We start from the raw sequence: 27,942 nt of genomic DNA, 5'->3' as shown, positions 1-27,942 counted from the left end.
TGGTAGTAGTAGTAGGCCTATGTATTATATTTTATATTTTGAGGGAAGAACGAGACCTAGGCCTATATCAGATGTGGCACACCCACTTTTGTGTGTTGCTTATCGCCTCTTTTCTCTGAAAAGAAATCAACTGTGGCGCACGAAAAGTATGCTCACTTAACTCTGTGTAAGTAACTGCAGGCAAGGATAGAGTAACAAATCAGAAAGTGCCTGCCCCCCGCCACTCATGAGAGCGCAATAGAAAGAGAAGGCGACAAAACGTTATTAATCTTTGATTTAAAAAAAGAAAAGGGAATCTTTGCCTCGACCAGTCGAAAGATTTCGTTTTTACCTATTCCATAGCACTGGGCATAAAACAGAATATTTGTGGTCAAGTTATGGTTGGTGGCAATAAGCGGGTGCTTTTATTGTCGAAGGAGGATGCCCGTTGGATTCCGCTACTTTCCTGATGCCTCTTTCCTTCTTCCTTATTCTTCTGAAAATGTATGGGATAATGAATGGTTTAATATTACGAATCAGCAATGAAGGAAAGTAATAGTTCGAGGAGATCGAATTGCGTGTTCAAGTTTGGGTTTTATAACTTCTTTGGAACTGTGCTCTGTGTGGTTTGGTGTCGCTACACATTCTTTCAACTCTTGGGTACGTCGATGGCGTAGATGGCGCAGTGGTAAGCCTTTTCTCCCCAACTGGAACCTGGATCATTTCTCGAATACTTGAATAAAGCTTCTGAAGTTCCCACAATAACAAAACTTTTTTTTTTACCGCCGTGGATTATAAACGCAACCCTGGAGAGCAGAAGAATAGGAGCAATTGTCGTTTTCTGGAGAGGAGGAATGCGGAGAGAAAGAGGCATCTAGAAGGATGCTGTTTCTTGTAAAATGGAATTGAAGATCATTATTGAAGTTGTTGTGGTGGTTTCTTCATTTTTTTCTTTGAGTTTTAGCCAAGAACTCAATCCCAAAGGCAGGAATGTATGCAAATTACCAGGGTAAGTATAGCTGCACTGCGGACGCAGAATAACGGGCTTCTGTCGATAAAAAAGGAGTAGCCTGCCTCTGTCGTTCTCCATGCGATGCAACTAGTTACTAGGCTACTTGTTGATTATTCAGGTCAAATTCTGAACTATTGTACTTTGAGTATTGACTATTCACATTGCAAAAATGTGTTTTAGACTCGGGATTACTGGTTTCTCTTGCCCTCCACTACCTAAAATAGTTCATTTTCGATATTGTGTAGGCTAGTTGGTCATAGTTCTTTTCATATGCACTCTCCTTACACAAGGAGGAGTCCATCTGAGGAGCAGCCATCCAGATGCTACCTACATCTGGAACCGTGGGTAATGTTCTATTATTTCACATAGGGGGCGCTTTCAGGCCCTATATATTTAGTGTCACTGGCCTGAAGTCGTGGCATCAGCTATATGGCTGAAAATAACCACACAAAATTGTATGGCTGCAGCTACCAGAAACAAAGGTTAAGTTGTAGACTGAACTTATAGACAGGGGGTGCATCAAGTTAGCTTAAGCCTACATTTCTTATTCACCAGTAAAGCACCTTTACTATGCAGACTGAAAACCACATGTCAAAGGAGGGTTGGTGTAGGACCAGAGTGTGTGAAATCTGTTGACATTTTGGCATTCCATAACAGAGGTCATAGCCCTTCTGTGGTCTGGTATTATACACATTTAAATGACATTACAAGTAGACCCCTGGGCCCTACCTGCGCCTATCCTTACCTTTCGTGTTAGAATGTAATAGAATGTGACTCAATAGACAATGGTGAGCATTTACAGTGTCTCACGGGGAAAACATGTTCCTTTGTTGTCAAAGTTGTTGCCCAAATGTCTATAGTTGGTTTGAAGGTCATTACTTTAACATTTAGCATCTCCGAGGAGAGTTAGTGCTTACTGTGAACTATTCTCAATCCTTTATCTTCAATGCAATCACACACGTTTACTGTTGGCCCCACTCTCAATTTAAAGTCTCTACCACAATCCTATTCTTAGTGTTTTTACTGGCTTGCATGATTTCTTTTTTGCAGTGCACCACCCCTATCATTTTCTTTCATTTGTGCATTTTGTTTAATCTCTTTACTGGGTTCACTGCTCACAGGAAGAATTGAGGGAAGTAGTTGTTCATTTATCATTGCTGCTTAGCACTTCCTATCTGTGTCCACGTGTTACTAAATCAACTCGCTGACTGTAAGGGGGCCATTGACAACATTAACAACGTTGGTTCACACATCATTGTTTGTCAGTATTCAATGCATCATAAAGTACCATGGGAAAGTGAGAAGAAGAAAAAAAACCATACAAAATGAGAAAAGTTGCTATCTGATTTTTTCAGTGTTGAGAAACAAATATTATGTTGTTGAATGAAGTGTTGAGTACTAGAACTCTGTTCAAAGTGCCAAATGTAACAATCCTGTGGCCGATAAAGTTTAGGCTATTTTGAGTAACAAAAGACAAATGTGGGTCCTGCTTTGATAATGAGAGACCAATGTGAGTCCTGCTTTATCTCAAAACGTCACATTTGTTACACAATGAACATAATGTGTTCTTTTCCAGAGCTGTGATGGATTGAGCTGTATGTCAAAGGTCAGATGGGGTCATCTAAAATCGCAGACACCACTGACCACATTGGAAATGCTTCACTAAAAGGAGATTTGATTAATACCTTACAAACAGCTTCTTGTGAGGTATAAATGAACCAACACAGCTTTTTATCCATGTATTAGCTCATTCTTGCGTCTTTAGACCCATTCCAGAATAGTAGGCCTAAATAAGACCAGTATCCCTTAGACTCTCCCTCTGTGTGACAGACCCAGGTCTAAGACAAAATAGAGAGGCTGAGATAGTGTTTTTAACAAATGCCAGGTTTTAGAGGGGAAAAACAGTGCATGTGTGTGTCTGTGTGCATGTGTGTGTGCGTGCGCGCGTGCGCGCAAGCCCTGACTGAAGGCAGAATTCCGCCCCCAACACTTTAGAGGAAGTAAAAGTGTGGCGGGGGCCTCTGGGAGGTCAGTGGTGTGGGAGGAAGAAGAGAAGCATCTGTCCTTTCTTGACAGAGCAGTGTGGAGAGGAGAAGAGAGCAGAGTGGAGGGGATCTAGCTTTGCTTCAAACTAGACCGCCAAAGACTGCCTCTCTAAACTCACTCCTCACTCCTTCCTGGCTAGACGTGGGGTCATCTTTAAACAGTATTTGTGTTCTTTCTGATACCAAAGCTGTGCTTGATTGAGACTGACTGACACACTGATCAATGGGATAGTCCCAAAAGTGCAAAACATCACCCATCAGGTACGCCTGGTAGGTTCAATCACACATTAAAGTATTTGAAAGAAAACATTGTTTTTGAACTGTGGTTGTAGCTAGCTAGCTATTGCTAGAGTTGCTCTTCTATAGTCTCCATGGGTTAGCACTTCAGAGGCTACTATTGTTTTGACTGCTGACAGGCCGGGCAGGAGAGGTCGAGTTGAAGGGGCTTTGGAAAGAAGGATGTTTATGTGAGAAGTGTGTTATTCATATTTACCCATTTCTTTGCACATGGAAAGCATATGGAGAAAGTCAGAACAAATGCTGCGCAGACGTTTAGAATTTTCAGCGTTTGCCACATGAAGGACAAGTGTGAGGACTGAGGAGATGAAAGGATAGTAGTGGTTGTGCAGGGTGGTGGCATGTTGTTATATTCCAGTGTCTGTTTAAGTTGCCTTGCTTATTTTCTTCCTATCTGACACGCTCGTATTTCTTCTCCTCTCTGTCAGGTCACCAGGCTTTGTGTGCTGCAGCGGGTGGGGGCAGATAGGAGAGGAATGTTTGACACGTATGTATACAGCATATCAACGTCATAGCACAGTATTTTCATATGTACAGTTGAAGTCGGAAGTTTACATACACTTAGGTTGGAGTCATTAAAACTTGTTCTTCAACCACTCCACAAATTTCTTGTTAACAAACTATAGTTTTGGCAAGTCGGTTAGGACATCTACTTTGTGCATGACACAAGTACTTTTTCCAACAACTGTTTACAGACAGATTATTTCACTTATAATTCACTGTATCACAATTCCAGTGAGTCAGAAGTTTATATACACTAAGTTGACTGTGCCCTTAAACAGCTTGGAAAATTCCTGAAAATGATGTCATGGCTTTAGAAGATTCTGATAGGCTAATTGACATCATTTGAGTCAATTGGAGGTGTACCTGTGGATGTATGCCAAGGCCTACCTTCAAACTCAGTGCCTCTTTGCTTGACATCATGGGAAAATCAAAATAAATCAGCCAAGACCTCAGAAAAACAATTGTAGACCTCCACAAGTCTGGTTCATCCTTGGAAGCAATTTCCAAACGCCTGAAGGTACCACTTTCATCTGTACAAACAATAGTACGCAAGTATAAACACCATGGGACTATGCAGCCGTCATACCGCTCAGGAAGGAGATGCATTCTGTACTTTGGTGCAAAAAGTGCAAATCAATCTTGTGAAGATGCTTGAGGAAACAGTTACAAAAGTATCTATATCCACAGTAAAACAAGTCCTATATCGACATAACCGGAAAGGCCGCTCAGCAAGGAAGAAGCCACTGCTCCAAAACCGCCACAAAAAAGTCAGACTACGGTTTGCAACTGCACATGGGGACAAAGATTGTACTTTTTGGAGAAATGTCCTCTGGTCTGATGAAACAAAAATAGAACTGTTTGGCCATAATGACCATTGTTATGTTTGGAGGAAAAAGGGGGAGGCTTGCAAGCCGAAGAATACCATCCCAACCTTGAAGCACGGGGGTGGCAGCATCATGTTATGGGGGTGCTTTGTTGTAGGAGGGACTGGTGCACTTCACAAAATAGATGCCATCATGAGGGAGGAAAATTATGTGGATATATTGAATCAACATCTCAAGACATCAGTCAGGAAGTTAAAGCGTGGTCAAAAATGTGTCTTCCAAGGACAATGACCCCAAGCATATTTTAAGGACAACAAAGTAAATGTATTGGAGTGGCCATCACAAAGCCCTGACCTCAATCCTATAGAAAATGTGTGGGCAGAACTGAAAAGGCGTGTGCAAGCAAGGAGGCCTACAAACCTGACTCAAGTTACACCAGCTCTATCAGGAGGAATGGGCCAAAATTAACCCAACTTATTGTGGAAGCTTGTAGAAGGCTTCCCGAAACATTTGACCCAAGTTAAACAATTTAAAGACTAATTGAGTGAATGTAAACTTCTGACCCACTGGGAATGTGATGAAATAAATAAAAGCTGAAATAAATCATTCTCTACTATTATTCTGACATTTCACATTCTTAAAATTAAGTGGTGATCATAACTGACCTAAGAAAGGGAATTTTTGCTAGGATTAAATGTCAGGAATTGTGAAAAACTGAGTTTAAATTTATTTGGCTAAGGTGTATGTACATTTCTGACTTCAACTGTACATGTTTATATCACTTAGGGCCTGTTTCCTGGACAGTGATTAAGCTTAGTCCTGGACAAAAAAATGATTTCAATGGAGGTTCTCGGTTTGGTGAAACCAGCCCTCAATGTTTAATATGTGGACATGTAGTGATTCAGTACATCCTCCCCCTAGCTCTCTGTGAAGGTAACTTCACCTGTAAGGAAAATGAGGTATGCGTTAGGCCCAATGAATGCCGCTGTCGCCATGGATACTTCGGAGCCAGTTGTGATACAAGTAAGCACCTTATTTTTCGGACACATCTCACACGTCCTGTCCTAAAACATCAGAAACGACATATTCGCCTAGATATAAGGCATCAAAGAAGTGTTTGTGTAATGCTTATGATGTTCTCACCATAATATCCTGATATTACTTCATCCCTCCTTTCTCAGAGTGCCCCACCCAGTTCTGGGGCCCAGACTGCAAGGGCAAGTGCCAATGCTTTCCGAACGGCCAGTGTGATGATGTGACGGGCAAGTGCACGTGCAACCCTAACCGCTGGGGGCCCAACTGCGAGAAGCCCTGCCTCTGCCAGAAGGGCAAGTGTGACCAGGACACAGGCACATGCACTTGCCAATATGGCTTCTGGGGCCCTCAGTGTGCAAACAACTGCTACTGCAGTCTCAACTCTGTGTGTGACCAGAACACAGGAAGGTGTAACTGTAGTCCAGGCTGGTCGGGGAGGAATTGTGCCATCCAGTGTAACTGTAATAACTCTCCATGCGAGCAGTTTACGGGTCGTTGCCAGTGCCGGGAGAGACTGTGGGGCCCCCGGTGCGAGAGGTATTGTCAGTGTATCCATGGGAAGTGCAACCAGGCAGATGGCTCATGTACCTGCACACCGGGGTACCGGGGGAAGTTCTGCAGGGAACCGTGTCCCGCAGGGTTCTACGGACAGAACTGCAGGAACAGGTGAGGAACCACTGGAGAACATTACTCTGTGTCATTATAACCGAACATAAGACATTTTTCATGATAGTGTAGCAGATGGGAAACTGAAAAGCTGTGGATTCTTATTAACAGGGCTTTCTCTTAATTTTATTCCGAGGATCTTAATGTTAATGTTTTTTTTCTGATACGTATTATATTGTGGTTTTGGAGTTTTGATTGGAAATATGATTTCACATACGCTCCAGCTGATAACCCATAACATATCTTAAAATACTTGTCCAGTGTTTACAGATTTCTAGAAAATATGACCTATAAATAATTACAATATGAGTGAAATGTTGATTATTAAGTATTTAAAAAATCTGCTTTTCTGTGTTGGAATGGTGTGGTTGTACCCCAACAACAGAATGGTGTGGGCGTATACCGGTCATAAAAATTATTCATGCGAGTATAGTATTTAAAAAAATGTTTTATTTAACCTTTATTTATCTAGGCAAGTCAGTTAAGAACAAATTCTTATTTACAATGACAGCCTACACCGGCAATGCTGGGCCAATTGTGTGCCACCCTATGGGACTCCCGATAACAGCCAGTTGTGATACAGCCTGGATTTTAACCAGTGTCTGTAGTGACACCTCTAATACCGAGATGCAGTGCCTTAGACCGCTGTGCCACTCGGGAGCCCAGGAAGAGTCAACAGCATTATTTGGGTATGAATTAACAGAATATTAACTTTTAAAAGTGAGATTTTCACTGGACAGTTACTTTAAACATGATCGGTAAAAGTGTACTGTGGAATTGGTATTCACTGTTCCTCATAATAATCATCCAATATGCTGAAGCCATTCAGGTTAAGTGATTTACCTTGCTCAAAGTCTACAGAACTCATGTATAACATGAGCTGCTACATAGCCACTTTCCCACACTTCTCTGACCTCTATGTCATAGATGTTATAAGAAAAGGCAGTATGGAGGTGTAAAATCTCTACAGGCTCCTGGAAATGTATATACAGGGACCGCTAAATTGTGTAGATACCAACACAAAGATTCGCTATAAAAATGTTACCAAATAGTCTTTCTGTCAATAGGCCAGGCCAAAAGTAGTGCACCATAGGGAATATTATGTTAATATGGAGCCATTTCCAAGGCAAATGTTTCAACCACCATCTTGATGCTCTCTCTCCCTTCATGTCCTGACTCCAGGTGTGGCCACTGTAAAGGCCAGCAGCCCTGTAAGATAACAGAGGGGAGGTGTGTGACCTGTGAGAGGGGCTGGAACGGGACCAAGTGTGACCAGATGTGCCTGCCAGGCTTCTTCGGAGAGAACTGCCTGGATGTGTGTCCCCCGTGTAAAGATGGCCACTTCTGCAACCGCATCGACGGAAAGTGCTCCCACTGCAACCCCGGCTGGATCGGGGACAGGTGAGAGAACACTCACTTGGAATGGAAACACAAACGCACGTACACACACATAAACACTTTTTTTTGCTTCTACCTGGTAGTTTATTGCACTCACCTGGTGTCCCAGGTCTGAATCAGTCCCAGATTCGAAGGAGAGGATGAAAACTAGGAGTGTTTTGGCCCCTCCAGGACCGACATTGAACAGCCCTGCTCTAGTACAACACTTGAAAACATAAGTTCAAACAAAGACTTACAGTTATGCTAATATACACTTGAATACAAAGCTACAGAAAATGTCAATTGTTGTCTACTCTTCAGCATGTCAAAATGTAATTTACATAGATACTGCATTATAATTACTATTTCAAATACCTGAACTTGTACTGGCACAGGCTTTCATGTTATGCTAATAGTTCTGAGACATGACTCACAGCTGATGTGACAATGACCATAATAAACAACATTCATTCCTGTTTTGTCTCCCTGGTCGGTAGGTGTGAGGTGCGCTGTCCCAACGGGACTTATGGGGATAACTGTGAGAATGACTGCAGCCACTGTTTTAACGGCGTTTGTCACATTGCTACCGGAGAGTGCCTGTGTGAGCCGGGATTTTACGGGACCTAGTGAGTTAGACCTTTCACCAAAACATCTTAATGTTTACGCTTCCCTTCATGGCTACAATACCCAGAGAGCAGTGGCAGTCGGTGCCATTTAAGATGAGGGAGGACAATTTTTTTTTTTTATGAACATGGCCTTATTTCTATTGCAGCATCTTGGATGACTGTCATTCATACTCCATTCACTCAGCTCATTGTAACATTGACAGGTTTAGGCTACTACATGATACTATTTTAACGGTGTCTGTCACATTGCAACCGGAGAGTGCCTGTGTGACCTGGGATTTTACGGGACCTAGTAAGTCAGACCTCTCACCAAAACATCTTAATGTTTACGCTTCCGTTCACGGCTACAATACCCAGAGATCAGTGGCGGTCAGTGCCATTTAAGATGAGGAAGGACAATTTAAAAAAAATATGAGCATGGCCTTATTTCTATTACAGCATATTGGATGACTGTCATTCATATTCCTTTCACCCAGCGTAATGTAACATCGATAGGTTTAGGCTAATACATGATACTAACATTTTCCCTATACCCATCATGAGGTTGCTACAACCTAGCCTATGAATGATAGTTTACAATGTAGGTGCAAAGGTCGAGAGAAATTTGAGTAAGCAAGGTGACAGACATTGACACATTCAATACCGCCTTGCACAGTCTTGACTGCATCTAGCTGATCAAGGGTGTAATCATTAGTCAAACACTTGCAAACAAGAATTTCAATTGGACAAATTCCAGTATGTTTATTCCCGTTTAATTCTGTTTGTTTTCATTTAAGAAACGTTTTTCAACAGAATCGGTGAAATGAATACACCCCTGATCACACGCAAACACAGTTCACTTTCATAGCAGCCACATAAAACAGGATGATCGATTTGAGCTTTGGATTATTCCTTCTCGCATTTACGCCCTCTCCACCACTCACATTTTCCCTTCGCTTGTGGACTTCAGTGCAAAACACATTAGCTGTCTGTGACTAGGCAAAAAAACTTTCCAAGCCAAACCTTCATATCATAACCGCTAACCGCTACACACAGTCTACATTGCTGTCACCATTATTAGCTACCGTCAAGTCAACGATGTAGGCTGGTGACAACGATGTAGGCTGTGTAGTTGTTAGCGGTTATGATATGACGGTTTGGCTTGGAAAGCTAATGTGTTGTGCATTGAAGTCCACAAACTTCAGTGCACAAAAAATGCATTAGTAAACCCGCTACAATCATGCAGTACAGTGTACAGTTAGCAAGCAGTTTACCAGTTACACCGGCAGGCCCCGGTGGCAATAAATTAATAAAACCAAAAGCTTACCTTGACTTGGAAGAGTTCCAGTGTTGCATAGCCATAAACAGATAGGTAACATAGCATCCCTCTCTTTTTGAGCCAGGTGTTTGAGTAGGCTAAACTAGCAAGCTCATTTTACTAGCTAAGTAAGTGAAAGTGAAATAAATACTAAATATAGCTAGCTCCTTCACTCCCTCTCTTGCTACTCCTTCATTTATGAAGAAATTAATTTGTAAAAAACTGTTCAACGATTGTCTTCCTCTCTCTTTGAGTCAACTACTCACCACATTTTATGCACTGCAGTGCTAGCTAGCAGTAGCTTATGCTTTCAGTATTAGATTCATTCTCTGATCCTTTGATTGGGTGGACAGCATGTCAATTCATGCTGCAAGAGCTCTGATAGGTTGGAGGACATCCTCCGGAAGTTGTCATAATTACTGTGTAAGTCTATGGAAGGGGGTGAGAACCACAAGCCTCCTATGTTTTGTATTGAAGTCAATGTACCCAGAGGAGGATGGAAACTTGCGGTCCTTCGGCGACACCATTTTGCCACTCTACAGAGTGTTGCTAAGGCTACTGTAGACCTTCATTGCAAAACAATGTGCTTTAATAAATTATTTGGTGACGTGAATATATTTATTATAGTTTTATCTAAAAATAATAACTTTTTAAATGTTTCACTATTCTTATTTTTATCAAATACACCTAGAGGGATGGTCCTCCCCTTCCTCCTCTCATGCTTCACTGCCAGAGAGAGTGTCCAACATGTCATGTTTTCTCTCTACTGTTTTTTCCACTCATCCGTGCTTCACGCTAGAGTTTCCTGTCTACTTGACTAGATCAGGAAACACTTTAGACCCCTAGACCTCTAGCATATCTCTAGAACCCTGCTCAGGTCATATATTCAGGAAAAACTCCTGGCTGTACTCATTGCTTATTCAGTCAGTACAGGGAAGTAGTCAGTATTATATTGTCATTATCCGTTTTTTTTTTTACTGTCTTTGAATCCCTGTGGCACTGTCTATTTAATTGTATGTGTCTCACATGGACACAGTAACTAAGTTATTAGTGTCTTCTCTTTCTTCTAGCTGCAATATGACGTGTCAGATGGGTCAGTATGGAGTGAACTGTGCCCAGACCTGCTCCTGTCACGACAAGGACTGCAACCCAATGTCTGGGGCCTGCAACCTACGTAAGGAAACCAACCCATTCTCTTTCCTTAGTCACACATACATGTGCACGCACACACACACACACACACACACACACACACACACACACACACACACACACACACACACACACACACACACACACACACACACACACACACAGAGAGAGAGACAGAGACACATATACACTCTGCAACCTATGTAAGGGAACCACTCTCTTTATTACCTCATTCACTTCTACAGATCTGGGTGAATGTTAGGTCACTGTTTTTGAAGTCAGCCACGCTGCAAGACCTAAAATGTAGATGTAAAAAGGCATTCTTAGCAGAGTACTTGCGGTGTCAAACCCTGGTGCTTCTAGTGATAAAGACATTTTTATATTTTGGAAAGAAAGGCACAACATAAAGAAAACACACCCCTGCATGAAACCATAGGGAACATATCAAATGGGTGCACTGCACATGAAGGTCCCAAACCCCTTGCTTGAACTGTTTGTCTAAATAGCCAGTTGATAGCGGTGACGGAGACAAGTTCATCCTAAATGGCACCCTATTCCCTATATAATGTACTACTTTTGACCAGAGCCCTATGGGGGAGACAATGAGCACTAGCACACATGTCGATTCAGGTCAATGTAGTAGTTGAGCCTAACGGTGTTTCCAGACTGCCTGGTGTCCTTTTTTTACTTTGTGTTTGTTGGCCCTGTTCCTGTCCCGCTGGAGAGAGAGAAAAGAGGAAGAGAGAGCTGGAGGAAGAAAAGAGAAGGGATGGAGGGAGGAGAGCAGCTTGAGGAAACAGGGTTACCAAATGGACATGTTGGGAAGCAGTGATGATGTCACAGGTCAGGCCTTTGGGCTCTGCCAGGCTAGTCCCTTCCTTTTTCCAGCTGTGAACACAAGAGGCCTTACACGCCACACCCAGGCCACACTTCCATTCATCCACAGCCTCTGACAGAAGAGGGGCGTAGAGGGCCAGGGGCCAGCAGTATTTATCTATCTGCTAACTTATAGGTTATCTCACTGATGGCGTCATCTGGCTGCACAGTGCATGTATACTGTGGAAATTAAAGGTGCGTCTGAAATGGCATCCTATTCCATATGCAGTGCACTGCTTTTGATTAGGGCCCATAAGGCTCTGGTTAACAGTATAGTGCTCTATGTAGGGAATAGTGTGCCATTTCAGTCACACCCTGAGAGATGCTTATGCAACAGATGGACTGCTGTTCTGTTTAAGTGTATCCAGCTTAGAAAGGGAGGGGTGCTAATAAATCATCAATGAATTATGGCGGTATAGGGAGTGTAGTAGAGGAGTGAGAGAAAAGTGAAAAGATGGGGTTTGACAGATATTTCAGAAGTAGAATCCACATCAGGAGATAGATAATGCGGGTGGCGATTTAATAGATGGAAGTCAATTTGTCTGTTCCACATTGTTGATCATTTGGATATCTCTATCTCTTCAATGCCCACTTTAACGATTGGCCTACAGTGTTTCTACTGTGTGGAGGGTCAACACAGTGCAGGACAGATTGAATTTCAGCTCCAGAGTTCTGGTTCTAGGAGTTCAGGGAGTTCTGACAGAGAGTAACATTAGTTGGCACCAGATATATTATACAAATGGCTCTGGTTGGCACTGGCAGTCTGCACCAGTGTGGCACACCCAAAAATCCCTGCTTGTGTCTGTCTGCTGTTTCAGAGCCCAACCAGCGGATGGGCGTGATCGCGGCAGGAACCCTGGTCTCTTTTCTGCTCATTGTCCTCCTCTCGCTGCTTTGCTGCTGCTGCCTCTGCCGAAATAAAGATGACCACAAGTGAGTGACAGACACGGGCCTGGTGTAGGGCGAGGGATGGGATGGGTTGGAAGGGAAGAGTGGGCCATTTGCCTTCCTTGCTAGTAGCTCATGTAGATGGCTCTATCCTTTAAAATAGATTTTTGCCCTTTTGTCTTATATCTGGGTCCTTGTTATAAGTTACAATAAGGGCCTAAAGTCTTTCCTGGTTAGTTCACATGGTAAGGAAGAACGGCAGGCCCTGCATAGCATATCGTTTGTAGCCAAATCAAAAATGGGTCAGTATGATATTGTGTGTGGTCTTTTTTTCTTCATGTGGCCCATGAAATGTTGCTTGTACTGCAAGCGTGTCAATACAGATGAACATTACCCACATTTGAATCAGTTTGCGGTGTTTCGTAATTTAGTATGTTTTCCATGGAGTCACCCCTCCCTCTTTCCCTCAGTCCTGACCAAGACAACTCTACCAACAGCAAAAAAGCCAAGCGGATCCTGTGTGGAAGATTCAGCCGAATCAGCACCAAACTCCCCCAGATCCCACTGAGACGACAGAAGCTGCCCAAAGTAGTCGGTAAGCCCCAATCCCTCCTCCCCATAGTCTACCGCCTCAACCATGCCAAGGCAGAGCCTGCATCCTAAATGGCATCCTATTCACTATATAATGCACTTCTTTTGACCAGAGCCCTATGGGCCCTAGTTAAAAGTAGTTTACTATATAGGGAATAGAAGGTGTCATTCGGGATGCAGCTACAGCCACTTTCTTCAATACGATACTCTCTAGTTTGTTTGTGTATATGCTCCATGTGTCTCTGGATGATCCCATAGTTTCTGTGTCATAATCATTGCAAGCCTCTTTAACTCTTCAGCAAGAGGGAGAGAGCATTTTCATTTTACCTTTGCTCTGTGATACTTCTCTCTGCGACTCTCTGTGGAGTGGTTTTCAGACAATGAATAGGGTTGAAAAGTGTACTGCGGCTGCCAAATGGGTATGGGGTTTCATCTGAGAGGAATGCACTGGTTGCAGGGCTTATTATTCTTGGCACCCTTAAATACCATGTGTTCATATTATTACAACCCTAAACAGGCCCTTCTCTTTTTTTTCTCTCTTTTCTTTACTCATTTCCCTCCTTCCCTACTTCCTAAGAAAGTGAGTTGAGTTCCTACTCTGCTGGGCTGAAGGCAGTGTTATTAAGAGAGAATGGGTCAGTGTGGTGCTCGGGATGTCTGAGTGGTGTTGAGTGATACTTTATCAAAGGCTACTCTGTTTGTGTCAACGTGGATGGGAGAGGAGGGAGAGTAGCTCCTGTCTGTCTGTGTGGAGGGAGGGAGAGAAGGAAGTGGAGCAAGGTCTCGTGGTCTGGGATAGGATTGTCTGTCAGGACCCATCTCAAGTCAGCTTAAAGGACATTACACATTGCCTACATACTGAAGAACGCTCCTTTGTCTACCCAGATGCCTTCTGGAATCTCTAGAAATTTCAAACACGGCCACATTCTGTGCCGTTCTGCTTTGGCTCTGCTATGTAGGAGTTAAATTGAATCATGGCTATCTAGACTGGTTCTGAATGCATGGATGGAATAGCTCTGACAGTGCTCTGACTAAATTTTGGAATTAAGAAATGCCCTATTTGTGGGATATATTGTAGTTACCTTTACCAATTAAGATCAGTGATGGGGAAGGAGTTAAAAAGCGGTGACCTTGTTTCTCTCCTCTTTCACAACGAGTAGCATGTTCTTCTCCACTTCTTTAGCTGATTATTTCAGCTCGCAGCTGTCTTCATTGTGCCTGCGTAGAGACACACACTGGAACAGTATTGTCTTTGTCATCCAGTGTCATGGGACATTAAGATCATTTTGCACAAACACCCTCAAAGTTTACTGAAACTTATAAACAATCCGCCAGAGGCAACAGAAATGGCATTTTGTTAAAAGTCTATGCGTATGACCTTTCAAACAAACAAGCCCTTTCATTATTTTGTGCACAAAGCATATCGTGCCATGTCTGGGTTGCGATCAAGCAAATCAAGGAGAACAAACTACCACTTTGGGAATTTGAAGAGAGTAGAATAGAGTTTTTGGTTCAAACCAAAACCAATTCTCTCTAAGTTTTCCTCCCTCACATTCAACAATACATGACAACACACAGCTATAAAATGACTGACTGAATTTAAGAATATACTTTGGAGTCCTTCTCCCAGTGTTATAGACTCTCTTGTTCATAAGGAGAGATAAACTGGTCAGCTTCTCTCTCTCTCTCCCTCCATCTCGAGAGCCAGGACGCTCTGCTCTGCTTTGCTTTCCTCATTGCCTGCCCACAGAAGCGTGGCCTGCCTGCCAGCGTTTTGAAACTCTACCCTCCCTGGGGCGCCTTCAGTCCCTTCAACATTCCACAGGAGGCCCACTGGACTCGAAACAGGAAGTGGCCAAATTTACCCCAGCCCGTGTCAGACCTATGATTTACCCACACTGTGGTCAACACACTACAACAGATGTGGCAAGACAAAAGGAAAGATGAAAAAGGGGAGGAATAGGAGGGAGGAAGAAAACCTTTATGCTGTCTTTACACAAACACTCACCCATTCCAAGACAAACGTAAAGAGAAACAGAGGGAGGAGGAATAGGAGGAAGAGGAAGATGAAGAGGAGGAGAAGGAGGGAGGAAGAAAATATTTATGGTGTCTTTACCCAAACGCTCACCCAATCCAAGACAAATGTAAAGAGAAACAGAGGGAGGAGGAATAGGAGGAGAGGAGGAAGAGGAGGAGGGGGAGGAAGAAAACATTTGCTCTGTCTTTTGCATAGCTCATATAGCTCCTCTGCTCCTTCATACATAAACGTTCTCCCATCCCCCCTCCTCTTCTAAAACCTCCACACTGCTTATAGTTTGTCATTCCATTCTAAGCATATTTATTCCACACCCTATACTATAGTTAGCTATCTCACGCTCGGCTGGCTGCCTTCCCCCAATTCCATTCCGTAGTCCTCCGTGTGTGTCACAAATGGTACCCTATTCACTATACTGTATAGTGCACTACTTTTGGGCTCTGGTCAAAAGTAGTACACTATAATATAGGGGATAGGGTGCCATTTGGGACGCAGTTGCATGTCCGAATGCTTCCCTGTGAAAAGTGATGTGGAGCGGGACCACCTGCTCCAGTGTAGCTGGCCTCACAGGCAGCTATGATAGGCCTGTACAGCTGGGGTTCATCAGAAATGCACAGTTGTCTAATGGACTCTGTAGGCTGAGCTTTGGGCTTTCGCTGTTGTCCCGTCTCTCCCTGAAGAATCCATCCGGCTCCAGACTTTTAGTCTGGTGTGAACATTCAAGCACAGCAGTTGTTCACTGTATCATGAAAGAGAATGTATGGAATAAACAGCCAGTTGGTTAGTCGGTCAATTGAGGTTACTTACAGTAGGCCCTATGCTATACATATTGGACACTGCATCAGTCCTGAGTAATATAGTCTAGCACAGACAATGGTTAAGTCAACTGGGACATTCTGCTATTGTACCTCCATGGCATTGGAGTCGTCTGGTCATTATACTCTAGCATAGCAGGGCTGTTACAATAGTCTTGAAGTGCATACCTTCCAAACAGAAAGTCTGCCATTTATTTATGTATCTACTTTATTGAATTTGAACAAAATAATTTTCAGCTGGAAGAAAAGCTGCTATGAAAGAATTGTCATGGCCTTTCTTTTATGTGTCTGTGGATAAATATTTGGATGGGCACTGTTTATATTATATTGTTTCTAACGGCTGCCATTGCTACAATCCAACGAATCTACATCAAGTCAATTTCCTCCATTTAATCCCATCCCCATGGCGGTATTATGTAGAATTTCAACAATATCTGAACAATATTGGGATGTCACCAGATATAATGCCTGGAACAATTTCAGAAAATAGTCACTTTCTGCTTGACTCTGCAGTATGCAGGATATCCTCATAGTACCCACCATTTTCAGTGGAAATTCCCACCAAAATAGAAAGTCCCCTTGCGTCAATCTAATTAACAAAATGAAAAGATTCCCATCAAAATCCATCTGTTCAACCTCTGAGGTTAACCGCTATCCACCTATGTCACTGTTTGTCAGACCTGGAGACCAGTCTTCTCACGAAAATGTACAGTATGTAGTGTCTGAAAGGTTTAGCTTACAAACTAATATGGAAAAGATGAGACTCTCACGAACAAGATGGTGTGGTCCATTTTGCTCTATGACATCCACATAGGACTTGTCTGAAGTTGGTACCGCCGATGTGCCATATTCTGTCTGTAGCATCCAAACCGTACAGACTAATATCACCACTCTATGGAAAGATGAGACCCTTTTGTTCTACGACCCCCACAAGTGTTACAGGACTCACAGGACTGAAGGTAACCCCATACTGGTTAAAACAATTTGTTTTGTTTTAACTGGGGGGATATATATGTGTAAAAATATATATATAAAAATCCAGAGCTTTCGTATATCTCCTAAATATAGGACAGACACTTCAAAATCCAATTCCTAATGATACATTTTTAGACTGTCTGTATTGCCAAGAAAATCTCATACCTACAGGGGTCCTAAAATTCTAAAATCTAAAAGCTAAATGAGCCATGGTATGACATCTTAAAACAATTCCATATGTTAGCTTAGTACACCCCCCCCCCTCCCACCCCAAACCCCAAGGCTTAGTTAACAAGTGCTGTGAGAATAATAAAAGAATGCTGCTTTTTCATTTACACATCTCCTGGTACTCATTTAGCTGTAGCTGTACCACACCTGGTTGTGTTGGTGTTAGCAGAGGTCAGTTGTTTTACAATTTGGGAGATGACATCCATGCCACAACGTTCATACTATAAACTCATAACACAATAAGGACCACAATGGAAATACGTTGTAAAACTTTTTTGATTTATCCTCAATGATTTTAAATGCAGTAAATCCACTTGTGTGGCTGAATTGTGTTTAAAATGGTCAAATAAATCATGTCAAATACATAGAGAGTTGGAGGGGAACTTCCAGCCAAGAGAGGGTTTAGTTTTAGCTTAGCGTTAGCGGAGAACAAACGGATGGGCTCATGTGTCCTCCAGTAGAGGGGGGAGGGTGTAAATTGAGGTATCTGATGTGGTTAGTGTCCAGTTAACGCCCAGTCACATACACACACACACACACACACACACACACACACACACACACACACACACACACACACACACACACACACACACAGTCAGTCCTCGGGCCAGTTGGGGAAAGGAGAAGAGGAACCACAGACATCCCACACGAACACAGCTGTCCCCAGACTGAAGGGTCAGCAGAATACATCAACATCTAAAGAGGAGGGAGGGAGGGAGGGAGGGAGGGAGGGAGGGAGGGAGGGAGGGAGGGAGGGAGGGAGGGAGGGAGGGAGGGAGGGAGGGAGGGAAAGTACCTACATTTAGGAAATGGAGAATTCTCTGTCTATTGGAATGATAACTAAAGGAAAACTCGAACTTATTTCTCAGTTTGCAGCAGTTTGTTCAAGGAATGTAGAAGCATGCAGATTGTCACAAAAAAATGTAAATCAACATGAAACACTATTGAAACATTCTAGATAACTCAAGCCAGACTGTACCGTGCCTGACAACATCAACACACTCCACAACATCTCTCTCGATCTGTTGTTCTTGTAAGGTAGTCCTGTCAATCTACTTCTCTCTGACCCCTGCTTCTCTGTGTTTGTTTTCTCTCCCTGTCCCCCAGTAGCCCACCACGACCCGGAGAACACATTCAACTGCAGCTTCATCGAGCCCCCCTCTGTAGCTGAGCAGCCCTGCCCCTCCTCCTGGTCCTCCCAGGAGTCCTTCGATTCCTTCGAGGAGGAACCCAGCGATGATGGCCCCGTATACTGTGTACCCCATGAAGGTGAGTCATTACACACACACACAGAGAGAGAGATACACGGACGGACACAAACGACGACGGACCTGTCTAAACAATGTGTGCCCCATGAAGGTGAGTCATCAGGAAAGAACAATAAACACTGTGATTAGCCACAGCTACTCCACAAATAAACACATCCAGGCACGTACGGATGCATGCACATACACACGAACACACACAAATGTTTGAACATACACACACATGGAGTGGGATTTGTTTGTCACAAAGTGTAAAGGAAAAATACGTACTAGGATGACTGAGCACTGAGTCACACACTTTTGCAAAGTTAATTAGAGAGATATGATAGTTAGTTATCCTTACCATGTGCCATCGAGTCCAGTCCCTTGTGTTGATGTGAAACAATAAACAGGAAATATAATGGTAAAGCCATCCAATTCATGAATCTCTCCTTGTAGTTTGGTGGAAAGCATTATGGCTATCAGTTTATATATTATTTAGTTTAGACACCCCCGTGAGTTTATTGTTTTTGGAGGCCTCAAAATGTCTTGATATTATTCAAGAAGATAAATATGATGTACACTCATTCTAAATAATGTAAACATGCCTCACAAAAGCATCCTTTATCCCTGATGATGCACTAATACTGTATATGAAGATTTTAATTAAACACCGCTATACAGTGACTTCGGAAAGTATTCAGACCCCTTGACTTTTTCCACATTGTGTTACGTTACAGCCTGGTTCTAAAAATGGATTAAATAAATAAAAATAATCGGAAACCGACAGACATTGCACCATAATGACAAAGCAAAAACAGGTTTTTAGATTTTTTTGCAAATACTTTCAGACCCTTTGCTATGAGACTTGAAATTGAGCTCATCCTTGAGATATTTCTACAACTTGATTGGAGTCCACCTGTGGTAAATGCAATTGATTGAACATGATTTGGAAAGGCACACACCTGTCTGTATGGGGTCCCAAGAACACAATGGCCTCCATCATTCTTAAATGGAAGAAGGTTGGAACCACCAACACTCTTCCTACAGTTAGCCACCCGGACAAACTGAGCAATCGGGGGAGAAGGGCCTTTTGTATGGGAGGTGACCAAGAACCCGATGGTCTCTCTTAAAGACATCAAGAGTTCCTCTGTGGAGATGGGACAACCTTCCAGAAGGACAACCGTCTCTGCAGCACTCCACCAATCAGGCTTTTATGGTAGAGTGGCCAGACGGAAGCCACTCCTCAGTAAAAAACTCTCAGACCATGAGAAACAAGATTCTCTGGTCTGATGAAACCAAGATTGAACTCTTTGGCCTGAATGCCAAGCATCACGTCTGGAGGAAACTTGGCACCATCCCTATGGTGAAGCATGCTGGTGTCAGCATCATGCTGGGGGGATGTTTTCAGCGGCAGGGACTGGGAGACTAGTCAGGATCAAGGCAAAGATGAACGGAGCAAAGTACAGAGAGATCCTTGATGAAAACCTGCTCCAGAGCACTCAGGACCTCAGACTGGGGCGAAGGTTTACCTACCTTCTAACAACCTGTTTTTGCTTTGCCATCATGGGGTATTGTGTGTAGATTGATGAGGGGGAAAAAATATTTTATACATTTTAGAATAACACTGTAACCTAACAAAATGTGGAAAAAGTCAAGGGGGTTTAAATACTTTCCGTAACCGGGATCAACATCCAGCGAAAAATCAGAGCGCCATATTCATAACCAAATCTAATAAATTCTGTTTCTCAAACATAGGACTATTTTACACCATTTTATAGATACACTTCTCCTGAATCGAACCACGTTGTCCGATTTCAAAAAGGCTTTACAGCGAAAGCAAAACATTACATTATGTTAGGAGAGTACATCGACACAATAGCCACACCGCCATTTTCCGACCAACCACATGCATCACAAATAACCAAAACACAGCTAAATGAAGCACTAACCTTTGACAATCTTCATCAGATGACACTCCTAGGACATCATGTTACACAATACATGCATTCTTTTGTTCGATAAAGTTCATATTTATATATAAAAACAGCATTTTACATCGGCGCGTGATGTTCAGAAAATATTTTCCCTCAAATGCTTCCGGTGAATCAGCGCTACAATTTACAAAATTACTATTCGAAAACATTGGTAAAATATAATATTGTCATTCAAAGAATTATAGATTAACATCTCGTGAATACAACCGCATTGCCAGATTTAAAAATAACTTTACTGGGAAATCACACTTTGCAATAAACGAGGTGCTATGCTCAGAAAAATAGGCTAGGCGATACAGGTTAGCGCCATCTTGGAACCATCTAAAATCAAATATACTATTGTAAATATTCCCTTACCTTTGATTATCTTCATCAGAAGGCACTTCCAGAATTGCCAGGTCCACAACAAATGTAGTTTTGTTCGAAAAAGTTAATAATTTTTGTCCCAATAGCTCCTTCTTGTTAGCGCGTTCCGAAGGCTACTCATAATGTACGAAGCGCGCGGGACTTGTCGTCACGAATGTGCAATTTTTTTTATTTACGTTCGTTCAAACATGTCAAACGTTGTATAACATAAATCTTTAGGGCCTTTTTCAATCAGAACTTCAATAATATTCAAGGCGGACGATTGCATTGTCTTACTAAACATTTCGGAACGAAAGAGTACCCACGGGCACGCGTGTCATAGTAGTAATGGCCCTCCCTCTATGACACACTTTCCAGGCCTCTCGTTCGGTCAGTTTTTACAGGAGAAGACTCAAACCACTTTGTAAAGACTGTTGACATCTAGTGGAAGCCTTAGGAAGTGCTAAATGAATCCTAACTCACGGTGTGTTTCATAGCCAAAGGCTTGAAAGTGATTCCACAAATCTGATTTCCACTTCCTGTTTGGATTTGTCTCAGGGTTTTGACTGCCATATGAGTTCTGTTATACTCACAGACACCATTCAAACAGTTTTAGAAACTTTAGTGTTTTCTATCCAAATCTACTAATTATATGCATATCCTAGCTTCTGAGTTTGAGTAGGAGGCCGTTTAAAATGGGCACGTATTTTTTTTCAAAATTCGCAATAGCGCCCCCTGTCCTTAACATGCGTCAAGAGGTTTAAAGAAATTATGAAAGTGTTTTTTCACTATCTAATAATGGCAATAACAGATGTATTTGTTTAAAATCTATTACTTGATGGATTCATTTCAGAGAGACAAATAACCATGTTTTTTGCAAAATGCTGTATTTCCACCTCACTTTCAGAGAAATAATTAGTACTGCTAGGTTTTACACAGTCAAATGTATTCAGTAGAGTCATATGAGATCTGTATGTAAAACATTTACTTTTGACATTTTAGTCATTTCGCAGATGCTCTTGTCTAGAGCGACTTACAGTAAGTGCATTCATCTAAAGATAGCTAGGTGAGACAACCACATATCTCAGTCAAATATACAGGATATGAACATACCATTCCTGCTAAACAATGGATATATATAGCGTCTTGAACAGTGGTGTAGTGGTGCCTGGAGAAGTGTGTTTCCTATAATTTTGCCTACATTTTTCCAAATTGCACCCTGTGTGAAACATTATATTAGAAACAGTGACATACACTCTGAATGAACTAAAATGATAAATCCCATATTGGTCTTTCACAATCAGGCCAACCCAAGCAGTACTGTTCAGTAGGCTAATACTATTGAAACAGATAAACAGAGTCAGAAATTCACAGGTTTCAGATTCTCCCCCATTTTTTCTGGCTTTCTTTCTCAAAGTCACACTTTGTTTTTCTTCAGAAAAACAACTAAAAAGTCCATAACAATGCACATCAGGAAACCACTTTTGAGGTCTGGTAAAAATCGAATAAATTGTGATTTTTGATGGTAGCTACCCTGTAATTCAAGTATGCAGGTACCTAGCACTATTGTTTGATTAGCTGTGTTTCTGTAGCACATGATATGGAGTTTGCAAAAGAAATGGCCACTGGATTGATGCAAATAATCATCATGATATCATTCTGACATATAGGCATGCGCTACTTTGTAGCTAGTTAACATTTAATAGAGAAGGTTTTTAAGAAAGCCTTTCCATCTACCAGAAGACAGTTAGGCCTATCATTAGCATCACTATATGTTTCCTGTTCCTTAATTGTTTGAAACCCGGACGTTTTACTTAATATTATGAGGCATGTCTTACCTTGATTCAAAGTAGCCTAAAGACAAAATCCCACCATAGAAATGTGGAGGCAATTCTTTTTATAATGGTTTTCTTTCAACTTTCTTTCATTATCTAGCAGCCAAAGACATTATCCTAATCATATTAGCAACCCATGATAGTTGTTGCATCTTTAAATTCCACCTCTTTCTAACGGATATTTCCATCTCTGTATTTCACTCTCTGGCCATGAAACCGCTTGCATGTGCAGTGCGTACTTCAGAACGGTGTTTTCCCGCAAATTGCATTTTGGAACATTCACACACTGCCATGTGTACAATGCTGCGCCTAAAATGTGAACAAATAATAGTTTATCAACATTTGAAGCAAAACATTCCAATCTGTTCTATCAGCCCTATTAATTGATACTGCTTATACCTCTGCTACACTACTTTGATACCTATCAGTGGGAATTAAGAAGTGAGTATAGGCAATGCCCACTGAAAAATAAGTGGGTATACGGCGTATACCTGCCACTACACCACTGGTCTTGAATACAAAATCTGAGAACAGTAATATTTTACACACACATGAAGGTACTCATAAGCGATAATTTCTCATTAAATAAAAAAAAGTAAAACGTGTGGATATAGTGTTTTGGAAATAAACTTCATATTCTGACCACCTACGTATGATCAACATTACCATCCAAACTAAACCTGACTCTCATCAATTATATATCTTACTGTCCCATAGAGTCACTGAATGAGAGTAAGGAGAAGCCAGCAGCTGAGAAGCCATCCGCAGCAGCTGTGCCCAGTGAGGACGATGCAGGGGAGTACACCTCTCTGAAAGACACCAGCGCTACCAGCACCACCACCAACAAGCCTCAGGCTGGGGACGGGAGCGAAGCAACCCTGCTCAAGTCCTCCGACAGCGAGGGCTCCACCAGCGGCTCTGAGTCGGCCATCGGGGCCCTCTATGCTCGCATTGCACGCCTCTCCAAGAACTCCAAGGACGAAGAGGATGGGGGTGGCAGCACAGTTACAATAGAGGTCAAAGGTAATGGCAAGCCACCATCCCCGGGATGGAAGACCACCACCAAACCACGCCCGCCAGACCCCTCCACCAAACCGAAGGTGTCGTGGATCCATGGGAACACCGGGGGTACCACACCCCAGGTGGAGCAGCTGAACCAGGGGGGTAAGGGGCTGACAGTGCCCAAGGAGAGGACGACCAGGAGCTCCAGCGACAGCTCAGCCAAGAGCGAAGAGAGGCAGAGGCTGAAGGAGACTTCCAAGGAGAAGAAGAACCAGGAGGGGAAGGGGACGGAGGTCAATGGTTCCCCCATCAAACACAAGGCCCACCGGCTGGGAAGGTCCAGGGAGGATATTAACCACATGGAGCACATAAATGGAGTGGTGCAGAACGCTCTCAAGAAGATCGGTAACTTCCACAACTCCAACTCTGACAAGAAGGCGGCCGAGAAGGCAGCCGCTTTGGAGAACCCCAAGGAGCCGCCCAAGAGCCCCAAAGTGATCCACCCACACATGAACTCCGAGGCTGCCACACTCCTGGCAGCCCAGCTCAAAGAGAAGACGCAGAGCATCAACCGGAATGAGGGCACCGGCCTGGTAAAGACCAACGGCCTGCCCACCCCAGCCTTCCGGGACCGAGGAGACCGGGAGAAGCCCACTCCTCCGCAGAAGGCCAAGCGGACCACTCCGGCCACCCCAGGCCACCAGGGCTCCAACAAGCCTCTGCTGCCCACCACCACCAGCCTCCAGAAGATGGTGGGTGTGGGGGTCCCCACAACGGACCCAGCCACCCCCGAGGTCGCCCCCAAGAGCCCGGAGAAGCAGGACTTGAACGGCTCCAGGGTGGGAGAGGGTGGTGGTGGAGCAGTGGACGTCACGCCAAAGAAGACCCCCATCAAAAAGCCTCCCAGAAAGAGAGGCAAGGAAGGGACATTGGATACTGCTCTGGAAACTAAGACACCAACAAAGACAGCAATTATGCCACCGCAGATAATCAAATAGACAATTTTTTACTCCAAGACCTATTGACCAGGGTTTTTTTATTGTTACTCACACACATGACAATGGGGAATTAATTACTTTTCTTCCAAAGGAGACATGCAAAGGACTTGGTGGTTTTTCATGAAAGGAATTTATTGTGTGTGTGTGTTGTGTGTCCAGGACCAGTGGAGAGTAAGTAGAACTTTGTTTAAACTGTGGTTCTTCTCATTGGTGTGGGAGTGTGTTTGTATTATATTGAACTCATATACCTGCAATGTATCAGTTTTCCACTTCAAAGCCGGACATAACTGTGGCAGTGGGAGAGTTCTGACAGCGGCAAACAATCATCTTCTATTTTCTTCCATACTATATCTCTCCAATGCCCACCACTATATTTATATAGGAATTTCCGACAATATTTGTAATTTAAAATGTTTTTCCTCAACATTGTATGTGATACAACAATAGAAATGTAATCTATGCAAAGTGAGGTCTCAAGTTGAAACAAGGTACTGAGAATACAAATATAGTATTTGTCTGTTTGATTTAAATTAGCCAGTTTCAATAAGGAACACTCCATAAAGGAGATTGAGTTATTTGTATCTTTTTTTGTTGCTATGTTGTCCACAATCTAATGTTTTAGCTGAAGTACAGTACGTTTGTTCCACAGTTTTGTCAGTCACAGTTTATTGACAATGAAATGAGTAATCAATGCAAACTTTTAAGGAAGCACTTGTTGTCATTCCCCTCCCATCAGAGCAATAGCCCTGTATTCTGATGGCACGCACTATATTACCTGGATATGCTGTAAAAGCAGCTAAAAAAAGCTAAGGTTATGTTCTTTCGTCGGGCCTATTGAACAGCTAGTGTACATGTCTTAGTCTTAGATTATTTCCCACTCAATAGTTTTCAGCCTGATTCTTACGCACTAATAAATGTGGGTAGGCAATGTTCCTTATACCAAATGCTTCTGTGCATTGTTTCTGCAGCCATGTTTTCTAAGAAGCACATAGAGACAGATGTATTGCCACTAGGTCTTTGGCCACTAGAAACAGTCTGTGAGAGGCATTGGCTTATCTGGTATTTCTCATCATAATGTTGTTTATAAAGGTTGAAGTCATGTTTGAATTCCACATCCACAGGGAACGTAACAGATTAAATATTATACTTACATTTTGATACTTCAATCATTCTTTACCAGTATATTAATCATCCACCTACATGACAGACAATCTAGTCATATTACATTAGAAGGTTTACTTTTTCTTAACTTGAATTCCAGTGTGGCTAATTAGCTGAATAATGCTAGCTAATTAAAGCTAATTGGTTAAAGAGGCCTTATTGACTCAAGGGTAACACTTACCCCGAAAGGGATGTATTGTTTAATCAACATTTCATATTGTATTAAGTTTTACTGGTTTTATACATATGAGGATTACCACATTACAAGAGGAGGATCGTAGAAAAGAGTATGGAATATAAATACAACACTTCATTAAAAAACAATTAATCAATCTGCATAATATAAGGTAGTACAAAAGTGGCAGTGGTTCAGACTGTGGATTCAGACTTACTGAAAATTCCACAGTTTTCAGAGCTATTTGATAATGCTTATGATTGTTTTGGTGCCTTTGATGTTTTCATTTTTTTATGGTACAGCCAGCCTACTCTTTACCAGTGTTCTTTTTCTACACGTGAAGGTGTTTTTGTATCAGTATAATTGTATATGTGTGTAAGCTGCGCTTATATGAATTATTTTGCTACTTATTTTTGTTTGTGTCAATGAACTGGCTTTCATGTTACATTTGATTGTTTGTGTCAGGTTCTCTGCAGCCACAGTATGAGTATGTACTTTGTAAAGTTGCCTTTGGCTTCTGTCAATGTTATTGTTTGTTTAACACTTAACTGCATGAAGCAGAGTGAAACTTATCTGGCATTAATAGCTACACAGGAATCTATAGCCTACTCTCTTTATCTTATCGACTTTCCCAATTGCTATCATTTTGTCCATAGGAAATATCAAAACTTCAAAGGATTATACAGGATGTGCATTATTGTGTTACCACTGTTATTAAGTACTAAAACCATATGAGCTGTGTGATTATAAAGTGCCAATTTAAGCAAGCAGAAAACACATCTTTTTATATCTGACTGACTGGCCTCTGCCTGCTTTCACAGGCTACAGTACATATTTGTAAGCAGGGCCTCATAACGCTGCAGAAACATTATCAGCGATATGGTATATTTGTTTGTTTGTCTGATCTGATTTTCAGTTGTTTACTGTTGTTTATTTTTTTTATTTTTTTTTATTTACTTCTTTGAAATAAAAGCGATACATGTAGCTATATGGACATTCTCACCTCTCACATTAATCAACCTTTTGCGTGCTAAAATATTATCATTACCATCACACAAACATCACACAGTGGCCCTAGAGTATTGATTTCAGAACCAGACATATAGCTCCCTTCCACCATTCGTAGCCTAAAACCATCCATCCTCTTAGCAATAATTGATATTTTACAGTTTCCGGTGACTCCTGGCTGCCTCTCTCCTGGAGACAAAGAGGATACAGAGACTTTTTCACAGTCACACTCAATCATCAAAGAGGCAGAAGAGCCAGAGGACCCACTGCTGGGCTCCTCCTGAGGGAGACAAGAGCTCCTTTCATGGGGGAAAACAGTGGGAACTCTGTGCTAAGGACCCCAAAGTTAATGCATCATGCGCTGCATATTTGTACTCTTTTGGGGGATAGAAGGGTATATAGCCAGGAGCAAGGCAGAAGGCTGTGAAGGAGTGTATGGATGGATCATGTGGTCAGGTAATTGAATCCAGAAGACCGGGTCATTGACTTGGGCCTGCACTGCTGACATGGTACTCCACTTCCATGTTTTTTTAACTGCATGTGTGTGCGAGCATGCGTGTGTATGTGTGTCTTTCTGCGAGTGTGTGTGTGTGTGTTTATTTCTTTGAGTGTGTGTGTATTTCTTTGAGTGTGTGTGTGTGTGTGTCGCATAGACTAAACAAAGCGCCCCCTATGCACAGCTAGACTGCAAACTAGGGCACGGTCAAGACATGACACAGAGGTCGACCGCAGCTTCAGACCACACTGTGACCACAAAGAGAAGGTCTGAGCCAATCATATCCCAGACAGCCCAGAGAAAGCAGTTAAATGTGTCTTGATTGACACATGACGTTTCTACGTTGTGTTTTTAATGTAAAGACCTTTCTAAAATAGACCTCCCTCCACTAACTGCCAAATTCAGTTCGTGATACTAACCTGGGCATAAGTGACATAGGCAACATCGCCTACAACT

General features: G+C 42.4%; 1 protein-coding gene across 3 annotated transcripts; it reads left to right on the top strand.

Moving 5' to 3' along the window:
* The first annotated feature begins 96 nt into the window (after positions 1–96).
* Positions 97–26,972, top strand: scarf2 (scavenger receptor class F, member 2). Of its 3 annotated transcripts, none has more exons than XM_029716342.1 (11): positions 97–988; positions 3,762–3,820; positions 5,583–5,684; positions 5,843–6,362; positions 7,545–7,763; positions 8,237–8,365; positions 10,733–10,836; positions 12,509–12,623; positions 13,076–13,173; positions 18,333–18,494; positions 23,364–26,972. In XM_029716342.1, exons 1-11 carry the CDS (start codon positions 879–881, stop codon positions 24,644–24,646), a joined length of 2,901 nt encoding a protein of 966 aa, XP_029572202.1. In that variant the 5' UTR covers positions 97–878; the 3' UTR covers positions 24,647–26,972. The 3 variants fall into 3 exon arrangements, with proteins under 3 accessions (XP_029572202.1, XP_029572201.1, XP_029572200.1); XM_029716341.1 differs by having other exon boundaries at positions 13,049–13,173; positions 18,336–18,494; XM_029716340.1 differs by having other exon boundaries at positions 13,049–13,173.
* Positions 26,973–27,942: the final 970 nt, after the last annotated feature.

Source organism: Salmo trutta, chromosome 27 (genome assembly GCF_901001165.1).
Source record: "Salmo trutta chromosome 27, fSalTru1.1, whole genome shotgun sequence".
Taxonomy (NCBI): Eukaryota; Metazoa; Chordata; class Actinopteri; order Salmoniformes; family Salmonidae; genus Salmo; species Salmo trutta.
Note: the sequence above shows the minus strand (reverse complement) of the source record. Positions and strands in the feature narration are given on the sequence as shown.